Below are 14224 nucleotides of genomic sequence, written 5' to 3' on the forward strand. Positions count from 1 at the left end.
ATAGATGAACCAAAAGTGAGTGAAGGTTCCTCCTTTTCACAACATCGCCAACAAGTGAGAAGATTATAGTTTTCATAACAATAAAAAATCTGTGATCCATGACCTTAGTCAATTCCAAGCCTGCCTGACCATGACCATGTAGAAGCCACTATTGGTAGAGAATTAATTCACTCTTTTAGGAGAGAGATACTAGTGGGTCATGAAGAAAATGGGCACAGATTAAATCCCACATGGATGAAGCTCTCTTGAGTCAATCCCCATTGTGGATAAACCTTATAGAGGACCTCTGTAGGCAAGTGGGAGGAGAACCATGGGTTTTAGGCCTTCATCTAGTATCAAGCACAAAGAGATAGAGGAAAGTCCAAATGGTGAGTAAGTGGATGAGAGCCAGGACCTGCAGGTCAGTCACTGACCCCAAAGGCATTAGAGCCAACAATCACCCATCTCCAACCTGAGCGAAGAGGAACCAGGAAGACCCAATGAGCCATTCGGTAGAAAAAAGTCCAGTTTATAATCTCCAAGTTAATATCCAGTTAAATGCAAAAATAAGCTTTAAATTCATGTACAGCTCGGGAGAAAGGGAATACATAAATATATAGATATACAGTAGTGAGAGGCTTTTATAAGATGGAGAGAGGGAATGCATTAAAGATGGCCACCCCAACCACATTAAATATGGCTGCTGCCGTCAGTTATTAAACATACCTAAGTAACACTGTGGGGCAAATGATTCAGTGGTCTCACCTGCAACTACTGTACCTAAACTACCCTGCTCTTCTTCTCACATACTCTGCCTGTACATCCACCCTGCACTGCAGCACTCCCTAGTGGTCTTACAGATTCCAAACTTCTCCTTACTTTGTGGTGCCCTCATCTCTTCTATTCCTGTTCAATCCATTGCTCAGCAGATGACCCTACTAGTACTGGGAACAAGCCTACAGCTTCTCAGTGTGGGGACAGGAAGGCCACCGTAGTGGATGATACGTTTGCTCGATGGCACTGAGCTGCCAGTTTTGTGGTTGGCCCACACTTATGGCTTTTCCCTTAACCTCCAGCCCGTTTTACGGAACAGTTCTTATTCCAGTTCTGACTCCGTAGAGCTGCCACGATATGTCTACCAAGTACAGTAGCCCCCCTGCTATGGCTGAATGGAACTTAGATCAAGACTCACATACACAGCCATGTTGCACAACAAAACACCCCTTTCAGCTATCATGTGTCCCCCAAACAGTGGTACGATCCAGCTTGCACAGCAGCCCTTCCTACTAGTCATCCCTTCCCCCCCAAACTCCCATAGTCCATTTCCAGTTAATTTAGTAGAAGGTGCCCTGACACATCCAAGGGGCGGAGTCAGCAGCATCTCTTGACGTGCGGTTTCTTCTTAGTCTTGGTGATGGTGACCACCTCGCTGGGATTCAGCCTGGCCTGGTTGTCTTTCTTCATGCGCAGGACCATACGGGTCACAGAAAGGAACATCTGAAGAGAGAGACGTGTAAAGATTAAAGGTGATTCTGACACGGCTACAACATGCTAAGGATTTACATTTTCCATATTATAAGTAGGTTAATTGTGTCAATTGGTGGGAGGATTTTCATTCAAGTGTATCTGCTTATTTGTCCAACAAGGCCCCCCTTAATTTGTCTTCCAGTCCAGTGAACTTGCAAACTATTCTATGTTTCTCTTGCAACCTCCATCCTTCTTCCTTAAGGTGCCGATTCTAACACGGGCCGATTCTAACTGCCAATAGTGGTTCCTTAGGCCGACTCAGCAGCTTATTGGGCCGAGTATGGGCACTACCGACGGGCCTGCCCGACCGATATCTGGCCTGAAATCGGCAGGTTTAAAAATTTAGTCGGATCGTGGACCACATCGGTTTGTTGATGAAGTCCCCGAACCGACTGCGCCTATACCAGTCATTCTGGTCTGGAGCCAAATGACTGAATTAGCCTGAATTAGCCCAATATCGCCCACCCGTAGGTGGGGATATCGGGAGAAGATACGCACACTTGACAACCTCACCAAGCGAGTGGATCTTAGCGTGTATGGCCACCTTTAGTTTTTGCCCTTTCTCACACAACTTTTTTTCATCTCTTCTTGTTTCCAACCCCCCCTCACTTGCGCTTTGCCTTTTAGCTGTTTTTTTGTTCTTCGAACATTCTACCACCCTCAACCCCTAAACCTTTTTCTCTCTTTGTTTAGCATTTCCAATTTCCCCACCCCTATTTCTTACGCTCTGCCTTTTAGCTGCTTTCTGTTCTGCTCTATAATATTCCCTTTTCTCTCACCTGTTTTGCATTCCCTTTCTATTGGCTCATGTATGTCCTCAAGTGCAATTTCAAGCCCAATCGCCATGTTTTTTTCCCCAGAACTAAACTGCCCCGAACCGACTGCGCCTATACCAGTCGTTCTGGTCTGGGGCCAAACAACCGAATTAGCCTGAATTAGCCCAATATCGCCCACCCATAGGTGGGGATATCGAAGAAGATCCGCTCGCTTGACAACCTCGCCAGGCGTACGGATCTTAGCGTACATGGCCAGCTTTAGTTTTTGCCCTTTCTCACCCAACTTTTTTTTATCTCTTCTTGTTTCCGACCCCCTCACTTGTGCTTTGCCTTTTAGCTGTTTTTTTGTTCTTTGAACATTCTACCACCCTCAACCCCTTACCCTTTTTCTCTATTTGTTTACCATTTCTGATTTCCCCACCCCTCTTTCTTACACTCTGCCTTTTAGCTGCTTTCTGTTCTGCTCTTTAATATTCCCTTTACTCTAACCTGTTTTTCATTCCCTTTCTATTGTAATGTCACATTATTTCATCCCTTGTTATGGTTTTTTGGCCAGGGAGGTCCTCACACTATGGCTCATATATGTCCTCAAGTGCAATTTCAAGCCCAATCACCATGTTTTTTTTCCCCAGAACTCCAACATCATTGTGATCGCAAGGATGCAATTAAACTGCGCCACCTGGAGCAGGCCCCTGAGGGAACCCTGGAGCTACCACTTGGTCAGGAGGTGGCAGTAGCTCCAGGGTTCCCCCGTGTCAACAGGAACAGCAATGTCTAATTAGGAACGGAAGGAAGGACTGAGTGGCGCATTTTGATGCAAGTAAGTGAAAGTGGTGTTACGCTCAACTGACTGTGGGGAAAGTACGGGGAGCACAACTGCACTTGCGGTAGTACATAAGTCCTACTGTGTCAAAGTAACATAGTAAGTTAGGCTGAAAAAAAGACAAACATCCATCAAGTTCAACCTTGCCTAACTGCTAGCTGATCCAGAGGAATGCAAAAAACCCCATCTGAAGCCTCTCTAATTTGCCGCAGAGGGGAAAAAATTCCTTCCTGACTCCAAGATGGCAATCGTCCCAGTCCCTGAATCATGTGTGTCCCTATTCTCTGCCCAGCTCCGCCTCCATTCACGGAGTATTTTAACATACACACAAAAACCCTTAGCACAAATGGACACTAGATGGCACCGCAAGCAAAGCGATGATTTCAGAAGTACGCAAACGGCGGTTGCATAACAAAATGTCATCGTACGCATCTTACCATTACGCAATGAACCTACTATAATTACTATTGAAAGCTTTTCTTTGAGTGTGACTCTTGTAGCAGAAGTCGGTTCTCCTTCAGGCCTGTTAATCAGCTGGCTTCTGCTACATTGTTTCATGAGTGAGAACCAGCAGCGCAGAGAATATAAACAACCACAATTTTGGGCATGCCCTGGGCATCTGCAGAGCCCGCAGCAACTTACTAAAGTCCATTCAAGCCAATACATATGGTTTTGCTCCGAGATATAAATGTAATCACAACTATGTATTCTGAGCCAATAAACTGTTAGCTCTTGACATGGGGGGGGGGGGCATATTCTTCAGCAGTCTATTTGACATTAGAGCCCCAAACCGCTCCTTCCACCTCCCACTGACTTCTATGGGGACGAAAGTAGCCCAAGTGCCATCTGGCTGGGGTTATGTGGGACATATTGATTACTCTTCCCATTGACTTCTAATGTTCAGCCCCAATCAGCCGAGGTTATGAGCAATGAATGAGCGCCTCCTTGGCAGGTTCGGGGTCCTTCCCCACCGACCGCCTACCCTGGACAAAGAATACAGTGGCGTGAAAAACTATTTGCCCCCTTCCTGATTTCTTATTCTTTTGCATGTTTGTCACACAAAATGTTTCTGATCATCAAACAGATTTAACTATTAGTCAAAGATAACACAAGTAAACACAAAATGCAGTTTTTAAATGAGGGTTTTTATTATTTAGGGAGAAAAAAAATCCAAACCTACATGGCCCTGTGTGAAAAAGTAATTGCCCCCTGAACCTAATAACTGGTTGGGCCACCCTTAGCAGCAATAACTGCAATCAAGCGTTTGCGATAACTTGCAATGAGTCTTTTACAGCGCTCTGGAGGAATTTTGGCCCACTCATCTTTGCAGAATTGTTGTAATTCAGCTTTATTTGAGGGTTTTCTAGAATGAACCGCCTTTTTAAGGTCATGCCACAACATCTCAATAGGATTCAGGTCAGGACTTTGACTAGGCCACTCCAAAGTCTTCATTTTGTTTTTCTTCAGCCATTCAGAGGTGGATTTGCTGGTGTGTTTTGGGTCATTGTCTTGCTGCAGCACCCAAGATCGCTTCAGCTTGAGTTGACTAACAGATGGCCGGACATTCTCCTTCAGGATTTTTTGGTAGACAGTAGAATTCATGGTTCCATTTATCACAGCAAGCCTTCCAGGTCCTGAAGCAGCAAAACAACCCCAGACCATCACACTACCACCACCATATTTTACTGTTGGTATGATGTTCTTTTTCTGAAATGCTGTGTTACTTTTACGCCAGATGTAACGGGACACGCACCTTCCAAAAAGTTCAACTTTTGTCTCGTCGGTCCACAAGGTATATTCCCAAAAGTCTTGGCAATCATTGAGATGTTTTTAGCAAAATTGAGATGAGCCTTAATGTTCTTTTTGCTTAAAAGTGGTTTGCGCCTTGGAAATCTGCCATGCAGGCCGTTTTTGCCCAGTCTCTTTCTTATGGTGGAGTCGTGAACACTGACCTTAATTGAGGCAAGTGAGGCCTGCAGTTCTTTAGATGTTGTCCTGGGGTCTTTTGTGGCCTCTCGGATGAGTTGTCTCTGCGCTCTTGTGGTAATTTTGGTCGGCCGGCCACTCCTGGGAAGGTTCACCACTGTTCCATGTTTTTGCCATTTGTGGATAATGGCTCTCACTGTGGTTCGCTGGAATCCCAAAGCTTTAGAAATGGCTTTATAACCTTTACCAGACTGATAGATCTCAATTACTTTTGTTCTCATTTGTTCCTGAATTTCTTTGGATCTTGGCATGATGTCTAGCTTTTGAGGTGCTTTTGGTCTACTTCTCTGTGTCAGGTAGCTCCTATTTAAGTGATTTCTTGATTGAAACAGGTGTGGCAGTAATCAGGCCTGGGGGTGACTACAGAAATTGAATAAATAACTGTGATAAACCACAGTAAAGTTATTTTTTAACACTTTTTCACACAGGGCCATGTAGATTTGGAGTTTTTTTTCTCCCTTAATAACGTAAACCTTCATTTAAAAACTGCATTTTGTGTTCAATTATGTTATCTTTGACTAATAGTTAACGGTTTTTGATGAGCAGAAACATTTAAGTGTGACAAACATGCAAAAGAATAAGAAATTAGGAAGGGGGCAAATAGTTTTTCACACCACTGTACGTCCCACGCATCAGCATTTCCCTATCAAGCAGATGTGAAAAGTGACAGTGGCAGGGGCACAATGAACCCACAAGCGTCACTGGGACTTTCTTAAAGGGCCGGCGAGATAAAACCGTTCCTCGACAGTGACATGCCTGCTATTCACTTCTATTATCTCTGACAAGCTCTTTTCTTTCCCAGCCCAAAGGGACTCACCTACTAATGCGCCGTGTTTGATTCTGTCCCATTGTGAGATCAGACACCGTGTTTATTCTGCTGTACAAACAACTCCCCACCCATTCGGTCTCGCCCTGTCCGAAGGAGCCAGACTAATAGGTAATAAAGGGCAACTATACCTGCATTCTTTTCTACATTTTTCCTTTGTGACAGAGATGAACACATTAATATCAGGTGGGGTTATCTCCTTGCTCTATGTGGAGGGGATACTGGTTCATATATATATATATATTTATTTGTAAGGAATCAAATCATAGGTGTGAGAAAAGTAAACTTTTGGGACAGGTATTGGGAGTCCAATGTCCCTGATCTACATATATTGCTGGGTAAACAGTCTATAGTAAACACAGGCATGGTTACACAGCAAACAGTCATTAGCAGCATGAGTATGAGCAGTAGTACATCAGAAGGCTTAATCATTTGTCCTTCATCCCTTTAATTACATATGGACAAGAGAGATCTCAAACTATGGCAGCATAGGGATTCCCCTGTACTAAGCACAATTCAGCAGGAACAGCCCCCTAAGTTTGCTCATAGCCTGTACAGAGAGATACCATAAAACTATGGCAGCATAGGGATTCCCCTGTACTAAGCACAATTCAGCAGGAACAGCCCTCTAAGTTTGCTCATAGCCTGTACAGAGAGATACCATAAAACTATGGCAGCATAGGGATTCCCCTGTACTAAGCACAATTCAGCAGGAACAGCCTGTACAGAGAGATACCATAAAACTATGGCAATATAGACATGCACTTGCCTGACACACAGCAGACTTTGCCCTTTACAGATCAACCATAATGCACATAATCCTACCATGCCCATAATGCAATGTGGAGGCCCCCTATACCCATAATGCATTTTTTTTACAGGAAACAATATGAGAGAACACCATGCCAGTCTTGCAATGCACACACACCCCCATGCTCACACTGCATTGAACATACCCCCCTGGGGCCCATTTGGCATTGCACAGGCAGCCCCCCATGCTGTTATGTCACTGCCCAAGGTGCATACTGAATGCAATGATCACCACTCAGGCCCATAATGCACTGCACTCTATCCCATACTATGTTGGCAAGTTACCCCCCCCCCCATCCCATACCAATCTCAAAACAGCAGGCACATCCTCGGGTACTTACAGACCCCAGTGTGGGGGCGTGGGAGGTTTATCCCCTGCTGGCTGGCCAATCACAGGGCGGCAGCGTACTGTATGCAGACAAGCAGAGTATGACTATATTGGGAAGACACCCAGATAGGGGCAACGGTTGCTCAAGTGACCCCATTATAACAAGCTTAGCCAGACCGTATGTATATGAATCAGAGAAAGTGGGCGTTGTGCTTATTTACCCCAAAGCGTCACCTCGGTGTCACTATGTCCCACACAAAGGGTTAATCTCCCAAGTCAAGTGACTGGCAGCTATTATGTAGCACAGACACGAATGGGCAGGTACATACAGGGGTATATTCACCCATACATGCTGCCCTCACCTCCTCCACGTTGCGGTTCTCTTTTGCACTCGTCTCAAACATTCTGACTCCCATCTGATCGGCAAACCTCTTGGCGTCGGCGGCTTCCACGCGTTTCCGGGACGGATCGTCGTCTTTGTTACCGACTGCGGAGAAGAGACATGGGCAGATCAGCCTTAGCCTGAGTGTGCCAGGGAACCATGGGAAATGCCTAATAGTGGGCACTGTGTGTTCCTATTGGACAATATGCAACCAATCAGGCCAAAGGAACATCAGTTGCAGCAGCCTGGGAGTGGCCCGTGTTTGGGGTGCAGCGGGCACATGTCTAGCAGTGACTGGCCCATGTTTGGGGTGCAGTGGGCACAGGTCTAGCAGTGACTGGCCCATGTTTGGGGTGCAGTGGGCACAGGTCTAGCAGTGACTGGCCCATGTTTGGGGTGCAGTGGGCACAGGTCTAGCAGTGACTGGCCCATGTTTGGGGTGCAGTGGGCACAGGTCTAGCAGTGACTGGCCCATGTTTGGGGTGCAGTGGGCACAGGTCTAGCAGTGACTGGCCCATGTTTGGGGTGCAGTGGGCACAGGTCTAGCAGTGACTGGCCCATGTTTGGGGTGCAGTGGGCACAGGTCTAGCAGTGACTGGCCCATGTTTGGGGTGCAGTGGGCACAGGTCTAGCAGTGACTGGCCCATGTTTGGGGTGCAGTGGGCACAGGTCTAGCAGTGACTGGCCCATGTTTGGGGTGCAGTGGGCACAGGTCTAGCAGTGACCGGCCCAGTTACAGGGGGCCCCTTGGTGCATCTTACCCAGTACGGTGCAGACGGAGTCGCAATTCTGGGTGATCTCGTGCAGCCATCGCTTCACATTCACAAAGGATTCTGGGCTGGTGACATCATAAACCACAATAACGCCGTGGGTGTTCCTGTAATACCTGCGGGGGTGAGATACAGAGGGTCAGTGTTCCCATGGCAACAGCCCTTTAGCACTCTTTGCTTAACTCTTCCTATGTACTTGCACCTAATACATGCCTTAAACACGCAATGCCCCATCATACAACAGTCTCTCATACCAGTAATACCCCATCGCTCACCCCTACATAATGTCTTTTTGCCCACATATCCCCCATACAAGCAGTGCCTCCTCATCCATCCCATAGAGATACCATAAAACTATAGCAGCATAGGGATTCCCCTGTACTAAGCACAATTCAGCAGGAACAGCCCCCTAAGTTTGCTCATAGCCTGTACAGAGAGATACCATAAAACTATGAAAGCATAGGGATTCCCCTGTACAAAGCACAATTCAGCAGGAACAGCCCCCTAAGTTTGCTCATAGCCTGTACAGAGAGATACCATAAAACTATAGCAGCATAGGGATTCCCCTGTACTAAGCACAATTCAGCAGGAACAGCCCCCTAAGTTTGCTCATAGCCTGTACAGAGAGATACCATAAAACTATGGCACATAGGGATTCCCCTGTACTAAGCACAATTCAGCAGGAACAGCCCCTAAGTTTGCTCATAGCCTGTACAGAGAGATACCATAAAACTATGGCACATAGGGATTCCCCTGTACTAAGCACAATTCAGCAGGAACAGCCCCCTAAGTTTGCTCATAGCCTGTACAGAGAGATACCATAAAACTATGGCGGCTTAGGGATTCCCCTGTACTAAGCACAATTCAGCAGGAACAGCCCCCTAAGTTTGCTCATAGTCTGTACAGGGAGATACCATAAAACTATAGCAGCATAGGGATTCCCCTGTACTAAGCACAATTCAGCAGGAACAGCCCCCTAAGTTTGCTCATAGTCTGTACAGAGAGATACCATAAAACTATGGCGGCATAGACATGCACTTGCCGACACACAGCAGACTTTGCCCTTTACAGTTCAACCATAATGCTCATAATTCTACCATGCCCATAATGCAATGCAGAGGCACCCTATACCCATAATTCATTTCACAGGAAACAATATGAGAGAACACCATGCCAGTCTTGCACTGCCCACACTCCATGCCTCCTCACCCATCCCTCCCCCATACCAGCAATGCCCCATCATGCATCCATTCCCTATACAAGCAATGGGCCAAGCCCACATCTCCCATACAAGTGGTACCGGACCCCCTGGCACTCTCATGCAAAGTGTTAGACCGCACACACTCGCTCTCACGTGGAGGTGATTGTCCTAAATCGCTCCTGTCCGGCCGTGTCCCAGATCTGCAGCTTCACTCGCTCTCCGTCCAGAACCAGAGTCCGGATCTTGAAGTCGACCCCAATGGTTGTGATGTAACTTCCTGCGGAAGACAAGGGAACACAATGAGAGAGGCTGGAGAGAACTGGGGGTAACCATTAACGATAGGGGTATGGAGATAGTGGGAGAAGCTGAGGAGCACTCGAGGGGGACAGCAGCATCCTCGGAAGGCAGGCTGGGGGTCTTGTAAGGATGTGAGGGCAACAGCTTGGAAGTGAAGAGGTATGTCTCATGGGGGAAGACCATAAGAGAGGTACAGGAGACTGCAGAACACATAAGGAGACATAGACAGTTGGCCTGGAATGGGTGTCAAGCTACATGAGTCAACTTGGCTGCCATGTCTTCCATGACCCGTGCCTCCCCATCCCCCAAATGTTCCTCGCCTCCACCACTGTGAATGCTCCTCAGCTTCTCCCCCATGGGATTGTGGGATACTGCTCACTCACCAGAGAAGGAGTTATCGGAGAATCTCAGCAAGAGGCTGCTTTTTCCAACACCTAAATGGTGAGAAGAACGCACATGTGTATGAGCAGGCGGGAAACGTGGAAAGAGACTTCACTTGTGTCAGGGCAGCTGTTTATTACTCACCAGAGTCTCCAATGAGAAGCAGTTTAAAAAGATGGTCGTAGTCCTTGGCGGCCATTTTATACGTCAGCAGTCGGGGCACTTATCTTCCTCACTTGTGCCCGTGCAGTCTCCTTTCTGTGCTCTCTGGAGTTCCAAATGCCACTTTTTCTTCTGTGTCCGTTAAACTCTTACTCGTGCCCCTTATCCATGGCACCACTTGTGAGAACTGTCCAACCTGTGTGATATTTACACTCTCACACTTGTGCCCTCTGTACGTGCAATTCTGACTGGTGCCAGCATCACTTTCTCTCGTGCATGGCCAGTTTCACTTTCTCCTCCTCCCGTGCACTGTGCGTGTATATATACCCCCCCGGGGCACAGTGCGAGAGCCTTTCTCTCTAACACTATTTAAGCCTCTCTCTCCTCCGTGTCCCTCTTCTGCCTCCTCCCGTACTCGACTGCGTGTCCCTCTCGTCACTGAGTTTTCCTCTTGGCTTGTTGTTCCAGAAGGAAGGAAGTCAGCAGAAATCAGCAGCCAGATTCCTCTGGAGAGAGAGAAAGAGAAGGGAGGAGGGTTCACTAGTGAAAGCGAAAAAGAACTCAACTGGCTGCTCACTACAGTCACCTGCTGCACTTACCATATAGCAACCTCAGCACTTAGCCTTATCTACTGTCTCCTGCCCCCCCCCCCCAACTCTACCCTCACTCTTCTCTCTCCTGCCCCCCCCAACCTCCCCTACCCCCACCTCTTCTACCCCAACTCTGCTCTCTCCTGTCCCCCCCACATCCTCTACACTCACTCTACTCTCCTGCCCCCCACCTCCTCTACCCCAAATCTGCTCTCTCCTGTCTCCTTACCTCTACCCTCACTCTGTTCTCTCCTGCCCCCCATCTCCTCTACCCCAAATCTGCTCTCTCCTGCCCCCTCACCTCTTCTACCCAACTCTGCTCTCTCCTGTCCCCCCACCTCCTCTACCCCAACTCTGCTCTCTCCTGTCCCCCCACCTCCTCTACCCCCACTCTGCTCTCTCCTGCCCCCCCCTTACATCTATCCTCACTCACTCTGCTTTCCTGCCCTCAACCCCAACTTTACTCTTTCCTGCCCACCCCTTACTTCTACCCTCCCTCTGCTCTTTGCTGCCCCCCTTACTTCTACCCTCACTCACTCTGCTCTTCACTGCCCCCTTACTTCTACCCTCACTCACTCTGCTCTTCGCTGCCCCCTTTACTTCTACCCTCACTCACTCTGCTCTTCGCTGCCCCCTTTACTTCTACCCTCACTCACTCTGCTCTTCGCTGCCCCCTTTACTTCTACCCTCACTCACTCTGCTCTTCGCTGCCCCCTTTACTTCTACCCTCACTCACTCTGCTCTTCGCTGCCCCCTTTACTTCTACCCTCACTCACTCTGCTCTTCGCTGCCCCCTTTACTTCTACCCTCACTCACTCTGCTCTTCGCTGCCCCCTTTACTTCTACCCTCACTCACTCTGCTCTTCGCTGCCCCCTTTACTTCTACCCTCACTCACTCTGCTCTTCCCTGCCCCCTTACCTCTACCCTCACTCTTCTCTTACCTGCCCCCCTTGCTTCTACCCTCACTCACTCTGCTCTTCGCTGCCCCCTTTACTTCTACCCTCACTCACTCTGCTCTTCGCTGCCCCCTTTACTTCTACCCTCACTCACTCTGCTCTTCCCTGCCCCCTTACCTCTACCCTCACTCTTCTCTTACCTGCCCCCCTTGCTTCTACCCTCACTCACTCTGCTCTCTCCTGCACTCTCACCTCTACCCTCACTCACTCTGCTCTCTCCTGCACTCTCACCTCTACCCTCACTCACTCTGCTCTCTCCTGGCCCTTTACTTCTACCCTCACCCCTACCATGGCACTGCTCTCCTGTTGCAATACCTGCTTTCCCTGTGCCACACTTTCCATTAACACTGTACCCGCCTCTTGCTTCAAACCTCCCGCCACACTCGCACCCTCACATTGCTCTGGATTCTGAACTTGCCTTGTATTGTTCTCCCAGTCTCCCTACTGACCTCACTGCACCCACATTCTCCCTGTGCCCCTCACTGTCTCACTCACTATGGTCTCACCCTGTATTTCATCCATCCATAATGCCCTCTCTATCACCGGGAAGGGCTCATTCCTCAATACTTTTTGGTAAATATTTTCTGCCTGCCTGCCTCCCTCACTCCCACCCCCAGCATTGTTTCCTCACAAGCCCAGTAACACAGAGTGGGGGGGGGGATTACTGAATGAGGGGCCTTAGTGGGAGGTTGAAACTTGGCCCCTCCCCCAACCTATTCCATTAATGCCAGAAGCAGGTCACCTGCTCCCCCTGATACTTTTTGGTAAATTCTCACCTTGTTATCTAATATATCCCGCCTGCCTCCCTCACTCCCACCCCCAGCATTGTTTCCTCACAAGCCCAGTAATACTGAGTGGGGGGGGGGGATTACTGAAAGGGGGCCCTATAATTCCTTTGGTCTTAAAAGGTATAAATATTAGAATGTGCCTATTAAGTCAGGCGGCCCAATGTCCTACTTTACAGGGAGTGCTGATTGGGTTTCTGCTGGTTGCTATGGTTACAAGGGCCTGGGGAAGCAGGGAATGTAACTACTTACACTAATTAATTGTTGGTTAAACTAAACACAAGTTGAAATGTAGCCCCACCCCCAGAGCCCGGTATATAGTGTTATATGTCAGTGTATATATTATATATATTGCACAATCACGCCTGCGGTGCATGCTGGGAAAGTATACGGCGAGTGGGACTAAGTTGTCCTGTGGTGAATGAATGAGGAGAGTGGCGGAGGGATTATTGTTCTGCCCGGGGGGTAGGGGCCGGCACTGGGGCACGGCGGAGTGAGAGCAGGAAAGGGAGTCCGGTCAGAGTACAGGGCGCTATACAGAGGGGTATATAGGGGTATAGGGGGGATATAGGAATGGGCAATAGTTGCCAGTACAGGGGCAGGGCGGGCTGAGAGTAGGAATACCGAGGGGTATATAGGAATGGGCAGTAGCTGAGAGTAGGAATAGCGAGGGGTATATGGGGTAGGATTGAGCAATAAGATGGAGGGATGTGGGATATGGGTGGGGAGGTGACACAGGGCTGCAGCACGGAGTTTGGGGAGTCCCATACAACAGGTTCTATAGCCCCTCAGTATCCCCCCCCCGGTCTGTAGGAGGGTTGGAATGAGCGGGGGTGCCCTCCCCCCATTCCCGGGCCGGTGTGGCTCTTACCCCGGGGAGAGTCTGTGTCTGTTCCCCCCGCAGTCTCCGTCCCTCCTCTTCCTCTCCGCTCCCCGATTCCCCTCCCAAGCCGGTCTGGCTGCGGTCACTCTCCCTCCGCCCCTTCCCCCCGGCCCATAATCCGCTCAGTGCGGGGAGTGAGAGGGAGGGAGCTCGGAACGCCCTGCGGCTCTGTCAGCGTCAGAGATCATGTGCCTCCCGGGGCCACTCCGGTACCGCTCAGGGGCCGCTCCGGTACCGCTCAGGGGCCACTCCGGTACCGCTCAGGGGCCACATCCTCGCCCACTCATGATGATTGCCCCATGTACCTGCTAAACTGGCACCTACTCTTCTGCCCCACCCCTTGTCCTAACCTGGCACCTACTGTGCCCACCCCTATCCTAAACTGGCACCTACAGTGCCCACCCCTATCCTAAACTGGCACCTACTGTGCCCACCCCTATCCTAAACTGGCACCTACAGTGCCCACCCCTATCCTAAACTGGCACCTACTGTGCCCACCCCTATCCTAAACTGGCACCTACTGTGCCCCACCCCTTGTCCTAACCTGGCACCTACTGTGCCCCACCCCTATCCTAACCTGGCACCTACTGTGCCCACCCCTATCCTAAACTGGCACCTACTGTGCCCCACCCCTTGTCCTAACCTGGCACCTACTGTGCCCCACCCCTTGTCCTAACCTGGCACCTACTGTGCCCACCCCTATCCTAAACTGGCACCTACAGTGCCCACCCCTATCCTAAACTGGCACCTACTGTGCCCAC

At 49.2% G+C, this 14224-nt stretch overlaps 1 protein-coding gene across 3 annotated transcripts; it reads right to left on the reverse strand.

The window, feature by feature from the left end:
• Nucleotides 1–491: 491 nt before the first annotated feature.
• Nucleotides 492–13611, reverse strand: rab35l (RAB35, member RAS oncogene family like). Of its 3 annotated transcripts, none has more exons than XM_012970248.3 (7): nt 13452–13611; nt 10231–10754; nt 10089–10139; nt 9562–9685; nt 8199–8323; nt 7418–7542; nt 492–1476 (listed from the first exon to the last, which is right to left on the reverse strand). In XM_012970248.3, exons 2-7 carry the CDS (start codon nt 10283–10285, stop codon nt 1351–1353), a joined length of 606 nt encoding a protein of 201 aa, XP_012825702.1. In that variant the 5' UTR covers nt 10286–10754; nt 13452–13611; the 3' UTR covers nt 492–1350.
• Between the last annotated feature and the right edge of the window lie 613 nt (nt 13612–14224).

This window comes from Xenopus tropicalis, chromosome 9 (assembly GCF_000004195.4).
Source record: "Xenopus tropicalis strain Nigerian chromosome 9, UCB_Xtro_10.0, whole genome shotgun sequence".
Lineage (NCBI taxonomy): Eukaryota > Metazoa > Chordata > Amphibia > Anura > Pipidae > Xenopus > Xenopus tropicalis.